The sequence below is a fragment of the Ischnura elegans genome, chromosome 2 (genome assembly GCF_921293095.1).
Source record: "Ischnura elegans chromosome 2, ioIscEleg1.1, whole genome shotgun sequence".
In the NCBI taxonomy this organism is placed as follows: domain Eukaryota; kingdom Metazoa; phylum Arthropoda; class Insecta; order Odonata; family Coenagrionidae; genus Ischnura; species Ischnura elegans.
In genome coordinates this window covers 60,594,177-60,613,415 of record NC_060247.1, presented here as the reverse complement: position 1 = coordinate 60,613,415, position 19,239 = coordinate 60,594,177, and the positions used below count along the sequence as shown (strand labels likewise).

General features: G+C 37.7%; 1 protein-coding gene across 5 annotated transcripts in view; it reads left to right on the top strand.

The window, feature by feature from the left end:
* LOC124153805 (nuclear factor related to kappa-B-binding protein) overlaps positions 1-17,155 on the top strand; it is a 44,197-nt gene extending 27,042 nt beyond the window's left edge. For 4 of the 5 annotated variants that reach the window (XM_046527177.1, XM_046527178.1, XM_046527176.1 and 1 more), the window contains exons 14-20: positions 180-392; positions 3,504-3,624; positions 5,955-6,248; positions 6,827-7,035; positions 10,741-10,959; positions 11,601-11,781; positions 15,474-17,155. In XM_046527177.1, the coding sequence (XP_046383133.1) occupies positions 180-392; positions 3,504-3,624; positions 5,955-6,248; positions 6,827-7,035; positions 10,741-10,959; positions 11,601-11,781; positions 15,474-15,718 (1,482 nt within the window). In that variant the 3' untranslated portion in view covers positions 15,719-17,155. The remainder of the gene's footprint in view (positions 1-179; positions 393-3,503; positions 3,625-5,954; positions 6,249-6,826; positions 7,036-10,740; positions 10,960-11,600; positions 11,782-15,473) is intronic. The other variant, XM_046527175.1, reaches the window with a different exon arrangement.
* The last annotated feature ends 2,084 nt before the right edge of the window (positions 17,156-19,239 follow it).

The following is a 19,239-nucleotide window of genomic DNA, read 5'->3' as shown; positions in this document are numbered from 1 at the left end:
AGGGCTGTGTGAGCAAATTGAAGTTCGAGTAAAGTGGATGCAATACAATGGTTGAAGTATTGTAAATATGATGCCCTGTTTAATATGTTCATGTTATCTCAGCAGTCTCTTTAGAATAAAGTACGTAGTCGGCTCTGCTTATCTTACTAACTCTACTTGATGGATCTGTTTTATTTCAGGTGGCCAAAGAATTGAGGGCCAATGCTGCTGGAGCCTTAAGTATATCATCATCTACGGCACCTGCTATATCTAGCTCTACTACTGCTGTACCAGCTACATCTCTTGTTTTACAAACTGCCACCACTACTAGTCGCACAGTAACTACGGGAACGCTGCAAGGGCCTAAGACAATGGTGGCATCTGTTGGATCAAATGCACAAATCGTTTCTCAGGTTATCTATCTATATTCACAGTCTGCTCTTTTCAAAGAATAATATATGTTATATTTTTGTAGTAGTTGATGCTAAGGAGAAATACTTCCTGCAGGCACAGGTGTTAGTGGAATACTAAAGCAGTATCTCTCTACAGCCCTTATTTTAATCCTGCAAAAACATATTGCTCCATCACTTGTAGTTTTGTTTTGGGATTCATGACTTCTGTAAAGTTTGAGAGTGAAAAAGTTAATTTTTGAAGGAGTTTAAGTTGTAATTTTGTTAACGTTTGAAATACAGTGGATAGCCCACTTGAAGATTGGGTGAGTGGAATTTAGAAAGAATAAATAGCAGAATATAGTTGACTTAGTTTATATTTCAAAACTTGGACAATAAATACAAGGGTTGTCCTTTTTTCAAGGTCTGACTGGTCATAAAATTTAATTTAATGGAAGCAGAATTTTCTTGTTCTAAAGCCTTATAAAAATTAGTGGTGATGCAGGGATAGGAATGACTTGTTAACCCTGGAGGAGATGCAAAATGGCTGAGGCTTTGGATTTCATGACATTCGGCTGCTGAAGCGATAGAACAGTGAAGTTGTAAAGTGGTTTATCTATAGAATGAATACTCAAATGTATGAATGAGAGGGGATACAAATACCCTGCTATAATCTGTCACTAGTTACAGAGGATAGCATAAATACCTCATCATCATCATCATCACTGGTCAACAATCCTAGGATTGGTTTGACGCAGCTCTCCACTCAGTTCTCCTATCAGCTAATCTTTTCACACCTACGTATTTCTTCTCTTTCACATCCTTCTTTACTTGTTCCATATATTTTGCTCGAGGTCTTCCTTTTCCATTCTTGCCTTCCACTTGTCCCTCGACGATTGTCACCATCAGGCCATCATGTCTCAAGATGTGGCGAATAAGGTTGTTCCGTCTTCTTTTTAAGGTTTTCATGAGGCTTCTCTTCTCTCCTACCCTTCTTAGGACTTCCTCGTTACTAACTCGGTCGATCCATTTGATCTTCAACATTCTTCTGTAGCACCACATTTCGAAGGCCTCTATCCTTGCTTTCTCCGCTGCGGTCATTTTCCATGCCTCACTTCCGTATAGGAGCATACTCCAGATGTAGGTTCTTATAAATTGTTTCTTTACTTCCATATTTAAGTTTCCCGCTGTAAGCAGGTCTCTCTTTTGGTGGAATGCTCTCTTCGCCTGGGCTATTCTGTTGATAATTTCTTTCTTGCTTCTCCCGTCACTAGTTATCTTGCTTCCCAAATAACAGAATTCATCCACCTCTATCAGTTTTTGCCTCCCTATTTTAATGTTGGTCTTGACTTCTTCTCTTCTGCTGCATACTAAGATCTTGGTTTGCTTCGTACTCATTACCCTACCCATATTAACCAGAATATTTTTCAAATCCTTTTCTGTTTCTGCTATAACGGCTATGTCATCGGCAAATCTTAGCATGCTAATTTTTTCTCCATGGATATTCACTCCCAATTCCTTTTCTTTGATTTCATTAATGGCTTTTCAATGTAAACGTTGAAAATTACGGGTGACAATGTACAGCCTTGTCGCACTCCTTTCTTAATTCTTGCTTCTTCACAGCTGGGCCCTGATTTTATCACGGCTACTTGGTTTTTGTATAAATTGTGGATGATTCTTCTGTCATTATAAAGAACCCTAATTTCCTTTAGGATTCCAAGCATTGTGCTCCAATCCACGTTGTCAAATGCTTTCTCTAACTCCACAAACGCAACGAATGTTGGCTTGTTCTTTTCCATCCTCTTTTCTATGAGCAGTCTTAGGGCCAATATTGCTTCCCTAGTGCCTTTGTTTTTTCTGAATCCAAATAGGTCCTCATCCAAGAACTCTTCTGCTTTTCGTTCTATTCTTCTATCGATGATCCTTGTCAGTATCTTTGACGCATGTGTAGTAAGGCTTATGGTCCTTAAATCTTCGCACTTCTCCGCTCTTTTCTTCTTAGGAATAGGGATTATAATGTTCCTCTCGAAATCCTTTGGTATCTCACCTGTCGTATACATTTCACTAATGATTTTGTATAGCTGGTTCAACGTCTTCTCTCCTGAATTTTTTATTAGTTCTGCAGGAATGTCATCAATGCCAGACGCTTTATTTATTCTGAGGTCTCTTACAGCCGCATCAAATTCCGATCTTAAAATTGGGGCTCCCATGTCATCGGCATCCACTTCCCTCTCGTTTTCGATAGCATTCGTTCTGAGGCGACTTCCTTTGTACAAATCTTCCAGACATTCCTTCCATCTCTTCCCTTTTTCTTCGTTTTCAATCAATAGTTCTCCGTTTTTGTCCCTAAGGGTATTACATCTTACGCCCCTTTCCTTAAAGTGGTTCCTCACTATCCTATAAGCGGCCTCTACTTTTCCATGTTTAAGATTGTTTTGCACGTCTTCGCAAATGCTTTTCATCCACGTTTCTCTAGCCTTCCGCGCTTTACGACATATTTCGTCACTTATTCTCTTGTAACGATTCTGTCCTTCCTCTGTTTTCGCAGCCTTGTATTTTCTTCTATCTTCAATGAGATCTAATACTTCCTGCGTGGTCCATGGTTTTTTCATAACGACTCTTCTTTTACCAAGAACTTCCTCAGCTGCCGCCTGCAGACCACTTCTAATGGTTTTCCAACTCTCTTCCATTGGTTTGTTGGTCGTATCCTCCCCTATTTTATTTTCTACAGCCTCTTTAAAAGCTAGTTGATGCTGAACCTCCCTCAATTTTTCAACCTGTCATATGTTTTTCATGGCTTTCTTCAACTTTTTAAATTTAAAGTGGCATTTCATCATAACTAAATTATGGTCACTATCGATATCTACCTCTGGATAACTTTTGCAGTCCTTCACCTGGTTCCTGAATCTTTGTTTCACCAGAATGTAATCGATTTGGATTACATTCTAGTGAAACAAAGTACCTCCTGCCCTAAAATATGCCTAAGAGTGCCACCTGTTAAACAACCTGAAAAAAACCTTTTCTCTATGAAAGAATCTCCACCATATTTTGCCACTAACTGTAAAACCAAAGCATATAATTTAACTTATTTCTGATTCTTAAATTTATTAATACTTTTTACTTCCCTGTTGTTAGGTGCAATTAGTTGGTTCAAGAAGCCCCCAAGCAAGTTCTCCAAAGTCTGTCGTGACGGGGAAGTCTGTGGTTACTTCAGCTGTCTCTGGTGTGAAACTCATAAATACTCAACCTTCAACAGGTAAAGATTTATTTAAATTGTGGAAGTTACAATTTTTTGGTCAAGTTTTTCAATTTTGTTAAAAAGTATTGCTTCAACCTATCATGTAATCCTAACAGAATTGTAGTTCCTTATATCTAAAATTATTTACTGCTTGAAGTATTATATGCCTGAACTTAAGTGTGTATTCCCTTTTGCCATAAATGCTTTTGGCTTCAATTCTTTTATGGCAATATGTATTGTGCAAATGCCTCAAATTACAAGTAATGTGTTGGATTGTAATGTTGTACACCCATGCCTCGCTTAGTGCAATTTCGATTAATGCAATTTCGATATAGGCAAATTCATTCCTCGGGGAACATCGCAACACAGTGTAGCCTAATCAAAAAAGTTTAACGCTCTCATGATAAAAGGTGAACTTGCGCTAAGTTCACACAAAATCGCTACCATTTTACGCATATTAATAGTATTGCTTGCCTCAAATCTTCTTTTTCATTTATGTATTAATCGAAATCCATTGCTGTGCAGTTGCCAAAAGCATTACTCGTCATTGGGTCCAGATAGCTGGCCTACCAAAGTAATTTATCTTGTCTCCGTAAAAGAATGACAATAGTTAATTTAGATCATTAATTATGTATGGAGCTAGTGGAAATGAGTTGTTATTTTTAAGCAATACAGTTTGAGACGCAATTTTTGCCATCATAGGTTTTCGGGCGATTGACTTCCAGGTAGAGGGTCTACGCTAAAGCCTTCCAAGTCATCTGTATTCACGGGGGAGAAATGGAGTGATGGCTGAGTTACATGTGAATAGTATCAACACATAAAAGGGTCCACTATACAGTCTCAAACACAATGGCTTCATTCGCTCCCAGCAGTCGTAGGCCCTCTGCATCCTAGGAATACAGTGCAGCTGTAGAAGGTGATTTTGATAGAGCCATACAGAGTAAAAACCAAGAGAGCAAAGGCAAAAAATAGGAATGCGGGTAGAAAAATCAAGACGTTATCAAGGAAAACCATAAACCTTGAAGAGATTTTGAAAGAGGTCAGTTGCTTTGAAAATGGAAAGCGTCAAAGCGATATTGTGCCGAAGTTTAAACTCACGATGCCTTATTCTGAATAAAGACAAAGTTAAAGCATCAGTGACCTCAGCCGCACCAACTTCAACCAAGCGGTCAAGACATACGGAAAGTTCATTGTGAATCTGTACAAAAGGACGAGGGTGGTAATCGCTCCAATACATATAGTGAAAGCTGCAGTTGCTTCCAGAATTTTAAACGGCAAGCAGGTATTTTCAGTGCGGCGATATCAGGTGAATCTGCAAGTGTTGATAGCGCAGTCACCGCAACATTTTCTGATGAACTCCAAGCTATGATTGAAAGTGGCTCCTTTCCCCCTCAACTAGTTCTTAGTGTTGACGAGATGATATTGTTTTGGAAAAGAATGCAATCTCGTTCATTCATTGTCAGGGAAGGAAAACTGGGTCAGGTTTCAAGGCATTTAAAGACTGTTTCACGTACAGCTGCTAATGCCTCAGGGGACTACAAATTAAAGCCAGTTATGATTTATCATGCACAAACTCCACAAGCAATGAAGTGGTATTCAAACTAGCACTAGCCTGTTGTTTGTATGAGCAACAAAGGGGCCCTGGTGACACAATAATTGTTTTTAGGCAAGTTTGAAAATTCCTCAACTGCCGGCAATGCATTATGAACCCCTGAAATAGCAGATGTTAGCCCACCCGCACAACAGGAATTTCAAAAGCTCGTACAATTTTTTTACGTGAATACAAGTCTTTGAAAGCATGCCTTCTATCTTTAAAGATATTTAAACTTTAAAAGTTGATATGAATAAGGTTTTCTACAGCTATTAATAGGAATATTTATGGTATAGGAAATTCGATACCCAACACCTATGCTACCAGGAAAGCATCCCTATCTTCCCAATGTTAAAACGCTCATATATAACGCAAATTTGTACAGTGCAAACACCCCAAGGAATGCATCCCTTGCACTATACGAGGCATGGGTGTACATGGTGGTTCAGTAATTCATGGAAATCAAGAAAAAAATGTTTCTTTATCCTGAAAACCCCAGCAATATTAGTAGCTCTGGCTATTAGAATTTTACTAGTTTCACTAAACTTATTCATTCCTCAGCTGAAATAAATACTCTAATGATAATTAGGAAGTTCAAAAGTCTGGAAACATGAGTGATAAGTAAATTCAAAGAAATATTGTTGACAGAACTTATCAAAGCTGTAGAGGGAAAGATTAGCTCTTGCTTGTATTGCTGTTAAGCAATGCAAATGCTTTTTACTCTGTGATCTGTAAAGCCATAAATATTTTCTTTTAGTGAAGACCATAGCATCAGGCACTGCTGGAGCACCACTTGGTACTGCTCAAGCCATTTTTATCAAAGGCACTGATGGACTTACCCAAGTGACTGGAGCTGGTGCCTCTCAGCAAAGGCTCTCAGTGGGTGTGACTGCAGCCAAGGCGCAACAACCAGTGAGTGTAGCTCAGCAAGGCCAAACAGCGCAAGGGAAGCAGCAAGTGGTCGCGAAAGTATTAACAAATGCTCAAGGCCAAGTGATCTCCATGGAGAGCCTTCTTGCTCATCAGAAGCACAGTGGTGCCCTTGGTCAAGGTTAGTTTTGTATGTGTGAATAAGATTGCTTAGTAGTACTAGAGTTTTCGTCTCTGTCCTAATGTAGGAGGAAGCCCAGTGACAAATAAGGGGGAGGCACTCCCTCGCCTTTAATTCCTGAAAAAATCAAAAAGATGTTAATTATGTGGCTCTTCAATGTAAGTTATTATTTATATGCATGTCATGTATAAGTAACTCTTTCATGCAATTTTTTCCGGATTGAATCTGAAGTATCAATTTACTTCTGTGTCAGGATGTACATTTTAATATCAACTAGAGGGAACAGAAATTGTCTTGGCCTGTTCAGTTATTGGAATGGAAATTTTTGAAGTACTATCATTTTTAGGAGGGGATCTGTCCCCATTTCCCTGTAGTTGATGCCAACGACTGGTCTGAATTTCCTATATCCAAATCATCGATGCTCAAATGTGTCCCATGGCTACTGTTCTTATTGTTCGCCTTGGCTCTTCTCAACCCACAAAATTGTTGTTTTGCATCAGAAGGCTTTATCTTACTCTGAGAGAAGTTGGATTGTAGAAATTATCATTAATTTTGTTTCCTTTCATCTATCCTTTTAGCAGCTACAGTTCGTGTTGCAGCCAGTGGTAAACCAGGTCAAGCAAGTTTAATCCAACTTCCTAGTGGTACTCCTGGAGGTGTGCCCCATTTTGCTGTTGTCACTCAGGGAAGCCTCATTTCTGTGGCTGGACAACCAAGAGTTTTACAAGCTGCACATCTTACAGCAGCACCACAAGTTGTAGCCCATGCATCATCCTTGGCTGGACAGGTGAGAGGGCATGAAGTGTTGATTTTCATCATTCAGTCAAGTTTTTCCACAGTTCATGACCTCTGCCTTCATGACCATGCCAAATTTATGCTTATTTGAAAAAAGCTTGCGATATTAGCACTTTGGCACCCGTATGTTTGACATCACATATGTTATATTTTATTGTGCAAGGTATTGGTGGTTTTCATCAACTGAACGAGAGCATTTCAGAATCCGAATGCCTGGAAAAACTCGTATAGAAAATATCGAGAAGTGTTATCTAGAAATCTCTTTGCTTTTATTTACTCCGTGTTTCTCTAGTGTTGGGAATATTGCATCAGTATTTTTGGTTACCAATCCATTAAACCATCTACTTTATTTACTAATATACATGAAAGTAAAATTTTCCTGGAGGCGGGAATGATTATTTTTGATCCTGTTTTTATGAAAAAAATGTGGAAGGTATTGGACTAAATGGCCTCAAAAATCCTACAGGAAATCGTATCTAAAACCTAATTGATGGAGTACAAGCATAGATGTGTGAATGAAGTTTAATTACTTTCTTACTATGACGCAGGAAATAAGACTTCAAGACACAGAATAGGATCCTCTCACTGGTATGAAGTCTTATGGTATCATCTTAAGCATACTCATAGTGATGTTTCCCTGAAAATTATTCCTGTAATTTCAGCTTTCTCTATATTGCATAGTTTGTTGTCTGCAGGCATCTGTCACCTAGTGAACCACCATGTAGGATTTCCTAACATACCTAGACAAGCATTTGTGTTTTAATTTGTGCATAGATTTCTGCAGTGTTGTACGTGATGACTGCCAAGTTCCAGGTTCTCCAGCTGCAACTGTCATCTATTGTTGACTACAGTTTTGAAAGCCATCCTGCTTTCGTCCTCAGGTCAAAGATGAGAAGCGTTGATTTTTCGCCACCTTATGTAGCACTGGCCGTCCTCCACCTGTGCGCTGATTGGTCAGTTCTCTCTTCCACACGTTGCTGATTGGGTAGCCATAGTCCCTGTTAATATTTGGTGTTTTATGGATTTCTAATGCTTCCCTGATCTGCATGGGGTAGTAGCAGCTCTCTTTTGCTACTATCTTCGCCCTATCAAAATCAATATTATGGCCCACCTCACTCCAAGCATGCCCTGCAATGGCTGACAAGTGCAGTTGTTTTTGATTGGTGACTCGTTCATGCTCCCTCATCCTTGTCGCCATTCCTCAGTATGTTTCTCCAACATATGATCTTCCACAGGAACATGACACTCTGTACATGCCTTCGCATAGTTCCTGCAGGATACGATCTTTTGGCCCAGGTACAATGTTTTATATTTTGGTCACGTAATAGAACCTTGTGGCCACGTCATGCTTCCTTAGCATCCTTGCAATATATTCTGATACTCCTGCGATGTATGGAATTGTAAGTCGTGCCGCAGGCTTAGTCAATTCCCCCTCCTTTGTGGCCTGGCGTTCTTCAGATGGTTTTGAGTGCATCTTCTTGATCTTAGCGGCTCTTTGAGGACCATTCTCCGGTCGTAGCCATTCTTGATTAGTGCTTTGGTCAGGTGCTTTTTCTCTGAATCTAATGATTCAGCTTCGGAGATGGTGAAGGCTCGGTGGAGTAGAGAGGTTACCACCGTTGCCTTTTGGGCAGGATGGTGGTGTGATGCTGCATTTAGGCATCGGTCCGTATGCGTTTCCTTTCTATATACTGCATGTCCAAGACTGCCATCGTCTTTCCTCTTAATCATCACGTCCTAGAAGGGCAACTTGCCTTCGTTTTCTTTTTCCATAGTGAAGCGGATCCTTCGGTGTTGGCTGTTCAGATGTCTCAGAAATTTGTCCAATTCTTCTTCAACATGTGGCCATATGATGAACATGTCATCAACATGCCGCAGCCAAAGCTTTGGTTGCTTGTGGTAGGTATTAATGGCCTCCACCTCAAACTTTTCCAAGATAGATAGTGCCAAAAAGGAGTCGCTACTACCCCAGGCAGGTCAGGGAAGCATTAGAAATCCATAAAACTCCAAATATTAACAGGGTCAATGGCTACCCAATCAGCAACATGTGCAAGAGAGTACTGACCAATCAGCGCACAGGGGGAGGATGGCCAGTGCTACATAAGGCGGCGAAAAATCAACACTTTTCACCTTCGACCTGAAGAGTAAAGCAGGATGGATTTCGAAACTGTAGTCAACTATAAACGACAGATACAGCTGGAGAACCCGAAACTTGGTAGTCATCATTGTGTTTTTATGCAGCTGTGATTTTCATTTTTTTAATAAACAGAAAACATTGGAAGCATCAATGTATAATCAAACCTACTACAGTAAACTGTCATTATTATGAAGTTCACTGGACTTAAAACCCGGAGGTTTGTATTTATGAACTTCGTAAGAGCATTTCTTTCAGGAATCATCGTGGAAAAAAAACATGCCATTCCAAAATTCCTTGTCTCAATCTCCCATACTTATTCTTGCTCTGTGGTATAGCTTCAGAGTATGATATATGCGATTATATTATGTACAAATACATTAATTATTCGATATACAAGCAAGAAGCTTGTTCTTCAGTTGATATTCAAGGCATCGAAAAGTGTGTTTAACCTGTATCATGTAACACTGCATTACAATTTTGCGTTACCTTGCGATTGTGACAAACTGATCTAGTTGCACATATGATGAGGATGGAGCCGAATAAAATGAGCTGTCTACGCGAAGGTAGAACGGGCGAAATGCTGAACAGTTATTGACTTCAATACAGATTTAAGTGACACTTTGTCCAGACTGTGCCCAAAGTGCGAGTTCCTTTACACCACACTGTGTCGCATCGGCCTACTCCAAAGGTGCCAAATTTGAAATTTCGGGTGCTGAAAGTTTGTAAGAAGTGACATACTGATGGTAATTTACAAGCGGTAATGAGTGGATCACCGTGATTCCACAGGAATGAAGCTTATTATATGATACTGCGTCACTACTAAAGTATCTCCTACGGAAGAAAGCTTTGACGCTCTTGGGTGCAGTGCACGTGGAAAACTTAAGCATAGTGCAATAATTATGACAGTGTAGTGTATATCCACCCTTGAAAACGCCGTTAGGTAGTGTATAAACGTAGTTTCTTACCGGTGGAAGTTTGTTTTAAAGTTCACTTTTTAACCTCCCGGACTGGGACAGAGGCTCGTAATTTTGTATTAAAAATTTTTTGTAATAATGTTTCTTATGCTATAGTTTGGATTAGCTTTTTCGTCAGGACCAACAATTAGCTTTTTAAAAATGAGATCTTTGTAATAACATTGTTCGTAATAACAAGTCTCTACTGTATCGAACTGAAGCAAGGGGTAGATTGCTCTCAGAAATTGTGTGCATGTAGCCTTGCTTACAATGAGTAGTATGTATCAGAAAGTGTCATGTAAAGTAAGAGATGTACTTGGGTGATATATTTTGCACTTAGGCCCCACTTAGACTGTATTCTCTTGGGCTATTGTGTCTTTGCCTAGTGCCTGGTGGCTTGGTTGGCCCATTTATGGCTTAAATAATATCATATGAGACCTTATGCCTACAACACTTTTGGAAGAGACCTTATCCTGCTTGAAGTTATATTTGCTTTGGTATCATGCCCTAGCCTTACAAAGCCAAAAAGTACTAACCTAAATTTATCTAGTTACAATCCTAAATTAAATCAGTTACTGTAATCATGTTTTATTCTTTTTATTTTCAGCCAGCCACAATGACTGGTTTGTCTGCCACATCACAAGCAATTGCCAAACTTGCTGCTGGAAAACCAATTGTTGCAGGCACAGGAACTACAAATCTGCGCATGGTTAGTCCTGGTACTGCAACAGCTAGTGGGCTGAACTTGGCACATATAGGAGGAAAACCAGTCATTCTTGCCAGCAAAGCTCAAACATCTCAGATACAAGGAGCAACTGCAGGACAGGTACTGTGGTTTTCTAAGGCAATTTTTTAAATTATAATGATAGTATTAGCATAATGAAAATTACTGGACAAGACGGATGTTGACTATTCACCAGGTATTGTCCTTAAAAACTATGTGCTTTTCTAAGTTTGATATGCAATTACCATTTGCATTATAAATGCCGTGGGATGCCCACTCGTAGCAGTAAATTTAGCATACCCTCTGAATCAAAAAACCCTGCATGATTTTTCCATGTTCACCTCTGAGGTACCGAAGCGGTAGCACGATGCTTATGAGTAAGAAACGCAAACCTAAGGTTTCAGATAACTGACTCATGCTGAAAACCAAAGCCACTCAGTTCCCCTTGGACTTGCGACCAGGGAAGTGGGGGGTGGAAGGGGAATATAAGAAATTCATGTAAGAGACCCACCTCCATTTTCGGCAGCAATTTTTGGGGAAAAAGGTGCCTCTCTTACAAGCTTTTATAAGATAGTTAACGAGCAATCAAAGAAGAGGAAATGTATGATATTTTTGTTTCGTCCAAAAATGTTGATATCATTTTTGCCTATAAGCTAATTAAATTTTGCTCCTGAGAACTTAGAAATAATAGGAGTCTTAGTAATAATATATGACTCATTCTCTATTCAATTTCTCAATTCCAGAACATGATTTTAACTTCACAATCACTACGAGCCCAGGGTGGAACTCTTGTGTTACAACAAGGTGCCACTCAGCAAATCCTCCTTCCTCCTGGATTTCAAGGCGGAACCTTGAACATCAAAACTCTTCAGGGGCTCCAAGGACTGAAAGTAATACCTATAGCACAAGCAACGTCTGGAAAAGGTATGATTTAATTGATAGTATCCGCAATATTAGCTGCTTTTGCTTCTCTATTGCTCATAACTCTTTCTTACCACCTTTGGAGTCTCTCAGTAGGATAAAAGACTAAGGGGACCATGACTGAAAAATTACCTGAAGTATAATGTGGAGCTAAATTTATGATCTCAGTCTTTCTAAAACTATCCTCAAATCTGGATAATTTAAAGCAATTTAGACTTGAGATTGTGTATAGTACATGCCAATATGTTAATCATGGGCAGAAAATAATTTTTCTACTGGTTTTGCAATCTTGGAGTGGAACATAAAACTTGCCAATGTATCTCTAGCTTTTTCCTTTAAGTGAGAGAAATTTTGGGAAGACTTTCATTGGAACTAGCTTACTGTTAGAATTAAGAAATGTGCATACCAACCCATTTTATATTTATATGATTTTCTCTTATGTCTCACTTTCGTTTGGAGTGTACAGGGGTACAGACCAGCTGGTGAGAGTTGTCCGATGACAGAACAAAAGGAGGGGCTGAGAACCACGCACCAGCATGATTTGCACCCAATCGCTGTCCCCTAAATGCACCTCATTCAACAATGTGAAATGCATATGAAACACCTAAACAATCCTGAACCATCAAAACAAGCCCTTTCTTCGAATCACCAAAACATAAGATTCTTCCTTTCGGCCCATCACACCAATTGTCCCTTCCAATTACTTTCTTCAAGGAACCCTTTTGTTTACATATGACGCTGGTGTTTCCCTTTCTTACTTGGCAACCTTGCCCCCTACCCCAAACTAGACCCTTCTGCCTATCATCAGACAACTCTCGCCGGCGGGACTGTAGTAATGCAAGTATATTTGTGTTTTTATTAAGAGTTTTCATAAACTTACAATTAAAAAAATAATGGGTAGTATTATTTTATTTGAAGGTAGGTACAAAAATGCTATTAAAAAACTGTACATATATTTCTTCGATTCCCATTAAAATATTATTGCACATTTTTGTGATTTCTCTTTTGTATGTCTGAACTACCCTAGTAGAAAAAAGTGTGTTCATTCAGTGTTCTTTTTATGCTCATTTAATGTTCTAAATTGTGTTCCTTCTATGTTCACCGAATGTTCACTTTATGTTCTTTTTATGTGTTTTGTGACAGAAAGAACATAAAAAGAACACAAAATGAACACTCGTCTGTGAACATAAAAAGAACATAATTTGAACACAAAATGAACACTTTTTTGAACATCAAAAGAACACAAAATGAACATAAAAAGAACATTTTGTTGAACAACAAAGAAGAAGCTTTCACGGAAGTCCCATCATTACCATGAACACTTTCACATCTTTGTGAATCAGATGTCAGTGTTTGGAGAAGTTTCAAATCATTTTATTTCCAGCTTTTTTTATTAGAAACGACCTTATTCGCAGAAGCCAAATGCTCAGGCCTTATCCCTGTTTAGTATGCAATAAAGTACATATTGAGAGTGTTTTCAGGTGTTCCTTGATTGCATTCTCGGATCGTTCAATGTCCATTTTTTAATGATATGCCTTCATTTTGGGATAATTTTCCTGGAAATTCATTATTTTAAATTTCTAGAAATATTATGGAAAACTACTGAAAAATACAGTTTTGTGGATTTCAAGATGGCGAAATTCAAACTCATTTTTGGTAGACAAAGTCTCCAAAATCATCTGTATTACTTGTTTTATGTAAAGCTACTTGTCATGACATATGAACTGCAGTTGTCCACAATCACCTCCAAGGAATGAGAATTTTTATACTGGTTTATTTTAAAGAACAACAAAGAAAAATGTTCATTTTGTGTTCAACATAGTGAACATAAAATGAACGTATAAAAAAATGTTCAATTTGTGTTCACCATGGTGAACATAAAATGAACACAAAGTGAACATAAAATGAACGCATAAAAAAATGTTCATATTGTGTTCACCATGGTGAACATAAAATGAACTCAAAGGGAACACAAAATGAACATAAAGAAAAATGTTCATTTTGTGTTCAACATAGTGAACATAAAATGAACATATAAAAAATGTTAAATTTGTGTTCACCATGGTGAACATAAAATGAAAACAAAGTGAACATAAAATGAACGCATAAAAAATGTTCATATTGTGTTCACCATGGTGAACATAAAATGAACTCAAAGGGAATACAAAATGAACATAAAGAAAAATGTTCATTTTGTGTTCACTGAGATGAACATAAAAAGAACATAAATTGAGCATCAAAAGAACACACCAAGAAATTGGTGAACATAAAAGAACACCAAAAGAACATCAAAAGAACACTTGAACACTGAATGAACATACATATATAGAACACCAAAAGAACACAATTTTTTCTACTAGGGTGGGCTTTGAAAAATTTATATTTTGTCATGAGCAACACAAATTGAGCATTTTGAAAAAATAGCATGCCCAAGGACTTAACCCTTTCGAGACAGTGGAGTTCTCTCCTTAGCATGACTGTGGGACTGAGCCTGCTGGACAAGAGACTCATCCGTCCCCTCTGTATGGAGCATTTTTGCATGGCATTCGTTAAGAAGGGTCTTGCGGATAATCACACACTCTCAGCACCAACCTTTCTTGCCGCTTCCAAGAGGGGACTCCACATCATCTCGGACTCCGAGGATAGTTGGGCTCCCTCCTTTTGGGGTTTATAACTCTACCAGCGGCATTGGTTTGCAGTCAATCATGTTTTGTTTATATGAATTAGCTGTAGGGATAATTGTTGCTTGCACATAAATTGCGGACTTGAGTTGAATTCCTTGTTTTATTCTGAGAATTTTTAAATTGAACAAAGCTCTTCCGGCAATATGTATTAACAGATTTAATGCATCAACAATTTCCATGTTGATGTTTATGCTGCAATCAAGATATAAGTTAATATTTATGCTACAATTTTGTTTAAAAATTGTAAACGCTACTCAAAAGACAAAGAATTTAATTCTTCGTGAACCCACAACTGTCATAGAAGGGGGAGAGCAAGGAGACATATATTTTCAGCATTTGTTCGCCTGCGTAGTAAAATCTCTGACGAAAATTTGCTGCTTTTGTTTCCCGGATCAAGAAACGTCCTTCCGCATATTTTTGTCGCTGGTAGCAAAAGGGTTAAAAGAAAAACTGCTGTATACAGCAGCAAATTTTTCTGTGTTGAGTTGCTCACTGCCCATTCAAGAAGTGGCAATATTAGAATTCCTAGGGTTAGTAAATGAAGCAGTGTGATCAGACCAGTCTGAGAGTGGGATGAATGAGCTCACTTTTGAAACCAGTCAATATCTCATCTCAGACCAACCTGAGCTGGTGCTGATCCAGCTAGTACTGCATTGCAATTCTTCTTTGTCATCTGATTGCTACTTTCATTTACTAAGACCCTTTTAGTTGTGTTTAATCGTTCATGCTGTGCAGTTTTTGTTCTAAAATGAGGCAAAAATGTTCAAAGGTGGCTTTGCTCATTCGTAACTTACTATTTCAATCATTTATGTGGAAATGGCAACAATAATTCTCACTGATGACCACTCCTGTTAGATATTCTCCTCTTATGATCATGTCATGCTCCAACGTAGAACAATCTTCTACATAGTTTTACATTAGTAGTTTGACATAATAAGTATTTACATCATTTTCTGTTGTCAGATATGCTACATTTAGTTTTTTCTATTGTTTTGAATCACTTCTTTTCAGGGCGCCAACAGGTTTATGCCAGAATTATTAGCCCACCTGCAGGTTTAGCTGGTAGACCAGTGACCAATGTCACAGGAACAAGTTTAGTCCAAGGGACAACAGTTGCAGTTCAAGGGACTTCAGCTACAACTGCTGTGACTAGTCTGGCTGAAAGTGTCCTTGTGTCAACATCTGCTCAAAGTGTGCAAGTTTCCACATCTTCCAGTGGGAGATCTCAGTTATCATCTGATCACTTAAATGAGTGAAACACACTGTCATCACATCTCAGGAGGCCAATTAATGTTGATTTTCTTGCTTGTGTTTCTGTCTTTCATCATTGCGTAGTGTCAAGTATTTTCTGAATCTTCACTAATTTTAATGATAATTAAATTCCATCCGCGAGCCCAAATGTTTTTTACTTTTATGGTCATTTTCATTGATTTTACACCCTATTTCAAGCAAAGGACGAAATTTGGTTCAAGGTCAGAGTTATCTTAGACGCTGAAATTGTTTTTGCTACCATGGAATCTAATTATTGAGTGAATGAGGAATGGAAAAGTTTTATCTTCATCAAATATTTTATTGCACATAGTATTTCCTTGCTAAGCTAGTCCAAAGTGTTTGAGTTAAAGTTTCGTTGGGCTGAGAATATTGTTTATATCCTTTAAAAAATTTTCTTGTGTGAGGAGTGCGAAAATGGAATTGTGTGAGGAAATGAAAGTAATTATTTGTAAATGGTTGAAAACTTTACAGCATGCTTCTTTTGTGTTAAAATATTCTACAAAATTGAAAATTGTTGAGGCTTCTATCCTTGGTAAAAATAATCCCATTTCACTCACGATGCAAGTGTTTATGAGCTTATCTTGGTTAATATGTATTGTTTTTAGATAACATGATATTTTTGTCATCTTCAAAGGAAGTTATCATGATACAATAGCCTACAATCATTCAAATATTCACTTATCAATTATTGTTGTAGATTCTCATATTGGTGTAGATAATCCCTTTTTTTTAGTTGAATCTTGGTTAGAATTGCCTCTTCATTAGTACTAATTACCTGTTAGAGTCCCCTATTGTGTTTTCCTGTCATTTGAATCTTAGTGATTCATAAGTACAAAAAAGTTTAGATATGTGCTTCTTCTCTGTAACTATATGCAGTGATTTCTTGTAAATTATGTAAACTTTTAGAAATCATTAGTAACATCTTCATTTGTTGATTAAGGATATGCAATTTTAAATATTGATTATTCAATAATTATACCTCTTCATATTTTGTGTTATGTTAGAATTGGCATATCATATCTCTACATTGATTACTATGTGGATTTGAGATGATTATTTGGAGGAATAATGTATATATTTTGTGATAAAGTGAAATTGAGATTTTAAATGCATGTATAAACTCCAAATGGCATTACTTTAACTCTTTGTGTAATTTCTTTAATATTTTTACCCATGTGTAATTGATAATGAATGCAGTTGCTGTTTATAAAAAAAAACAATTTTTGAAATTGATTCAACTGTACAAATTATTATCATAAGTATTATAATGGTTGTAATTTGAGACTTAAAAGGCTCACAAATTTATGTGATGGTAAAAGCATGCATGCTTTCTCTTTCTATGAAAGGGTTGTGTACCAATTAAATGTTAAAAATATTGTGGATGCCTAGTACTGTACAAAATAAATTATGCTCCTAAAAGATCCTTTTATTTTTGTTAAAAGCTGGCTTATAATTAGTTTCATAACCAAACTACATATTTTTATGATTGGCGGCCTTGGTGGTGGCGGCGTAAAGTCCTCACCTGCCATACAAAGGGTCGTGGGTTTGAGTCCTGTCTGGGTTGGTTGCCCCTGTCCAGGGCATGATTGTTCATACACGTGTACAAAATTGTTAATTTGTTGAAAAATCCCAATGTTTAAGGCCATTGCGAGCTGTTTTAGGTGGTATGTAATTTAATAAATAAATTACGTAAGTGCAACTATGTATCGCACCTTCTGAACGTAGCCTACGTTATGCAGACTTTACTTTTCCATACTTTCGAGGTTTACTTTTGAAATAATAATTTACAGTCCAAAGACTGCTATCCATGTATGAGCATTAATAAAGACATGAATAAAGAGGTTATAACAGAAGCTATCACGTAATAGCTGAAATCAGAACTGCTCACTTAATCAAACTCACACTTAAGTTCTCCAAATATGTTTGTGCTAAATTTACTGTCCCCTTACTGATGGGTTGCAGAGTTACATATTTGGTCTGACAATTTCACACCCTCATTTCTTTAAAACTGCAACTACATATTTGGTCTTCCAGGCTCTCTTTAATGTTAACTCAATATACTTCCATCTCTAAGTTATTTGTTGTAATCTTGTTGAATGCTGCTATACTTAACCCTTTGCTGCTGGCGCCTACAATAAGGAAACATTTTCTGTGCTACGAGTATCTTAAAAATATTTGAAACCTCTCTGTGCAGGCCTCTTTTTGGGGTGGAGTTACCCTGATATTCTCATCCCTCTGATTTGGGACCCAACTCAATGGTGTGCCCATCCCTTACATTACCCCAACCACTGGGCTAGACCACGGCCGTCTTTAAACAGGCCGGAGTGACCAATGTGGCAACGTCGTGCGCCCGTCATCTAGGAGGTCTGCAGGATTGCTCTCACCCGCGACCAAGTCTATTGTTTCGGCGTAGAATATCGGCAAAAGAAGTTGCTTTACAGCAAGGAAATCCTCTAAAAAACTGCTGTTTTACTTACCACAGGATAATCGTACATCCATTGCTGATTGTGAAGCAGGAGCAGACAGGAATGATATAAATTAGTCATGTATAAAACAGATGATTTTATTGAAATATAGTCACAGAATTGAAAGCAGTCACATAATTGTAGAGTATTTTCTCTCATTGGAAGTGTGTCTAGCGACATCTAACCTGTTATTCCTCACTTTAGTATAATTATTTAGAAATACATTTGTCCGAGTTTTAATAAATCTTGGAAAAAAAATAACTGTTTGTTACATTGCACTGAAAACAGCTGTCTTCATAAATTCCTCTTAAATTATCGTCAGGGAGGATAATTTTATTTTCCAAGTTTATCAACACATGCCTATGATTTTCTTTTCTAAGAAATGTAAACTCATACTTTGGTTCTGTTAGAGTCATCATAATGGCCAATGCATGAAGACCAACACTTATTACAGACATACAAGGAGAAATAAATCCTCCATTCGTCTTTGAAATATATGAACATGCACATATATCACAGGTTAAGTGCTGTAATGCCTTCCTGACAACATACCCACAAACGTTATTGAGTCCCGAATATTCCTCGGCAGTGATTAATATTGGTTTGATCATAATTTCCAGGAGGTCGAACTGATTGAGTATGAGCTCATCATCTTTCAACGCTTCAACTTACAAATAAATAACTTTCCTTCGACTACAGCTAAGATGATAGGTTAAAAAATGAATCTTCTAATGTCATCTCCTGCAAAAATAGGGTTTAGAGGAAGAAAATTAACTTCAAATGAGTCACGTTGAGTATCTTCACCATGGATAAATAGGCCTCCTCCGCGTTGTTGCCAAATATCTCAAACACAAATAAAACTTGAGCTTTTAGCATCAAATATTTAAATTCATTCCAGCATTATGGAGATACTAATTGCATTGTTATACTTTTTACAAGGTTAAAAACTAACTTATGGGATCAATTAATATTTTAATTGATTTTTCCATATTGTGGAGACAGTGATATGTTGAGTGTAATGTATGTGTAGACCAGATCTT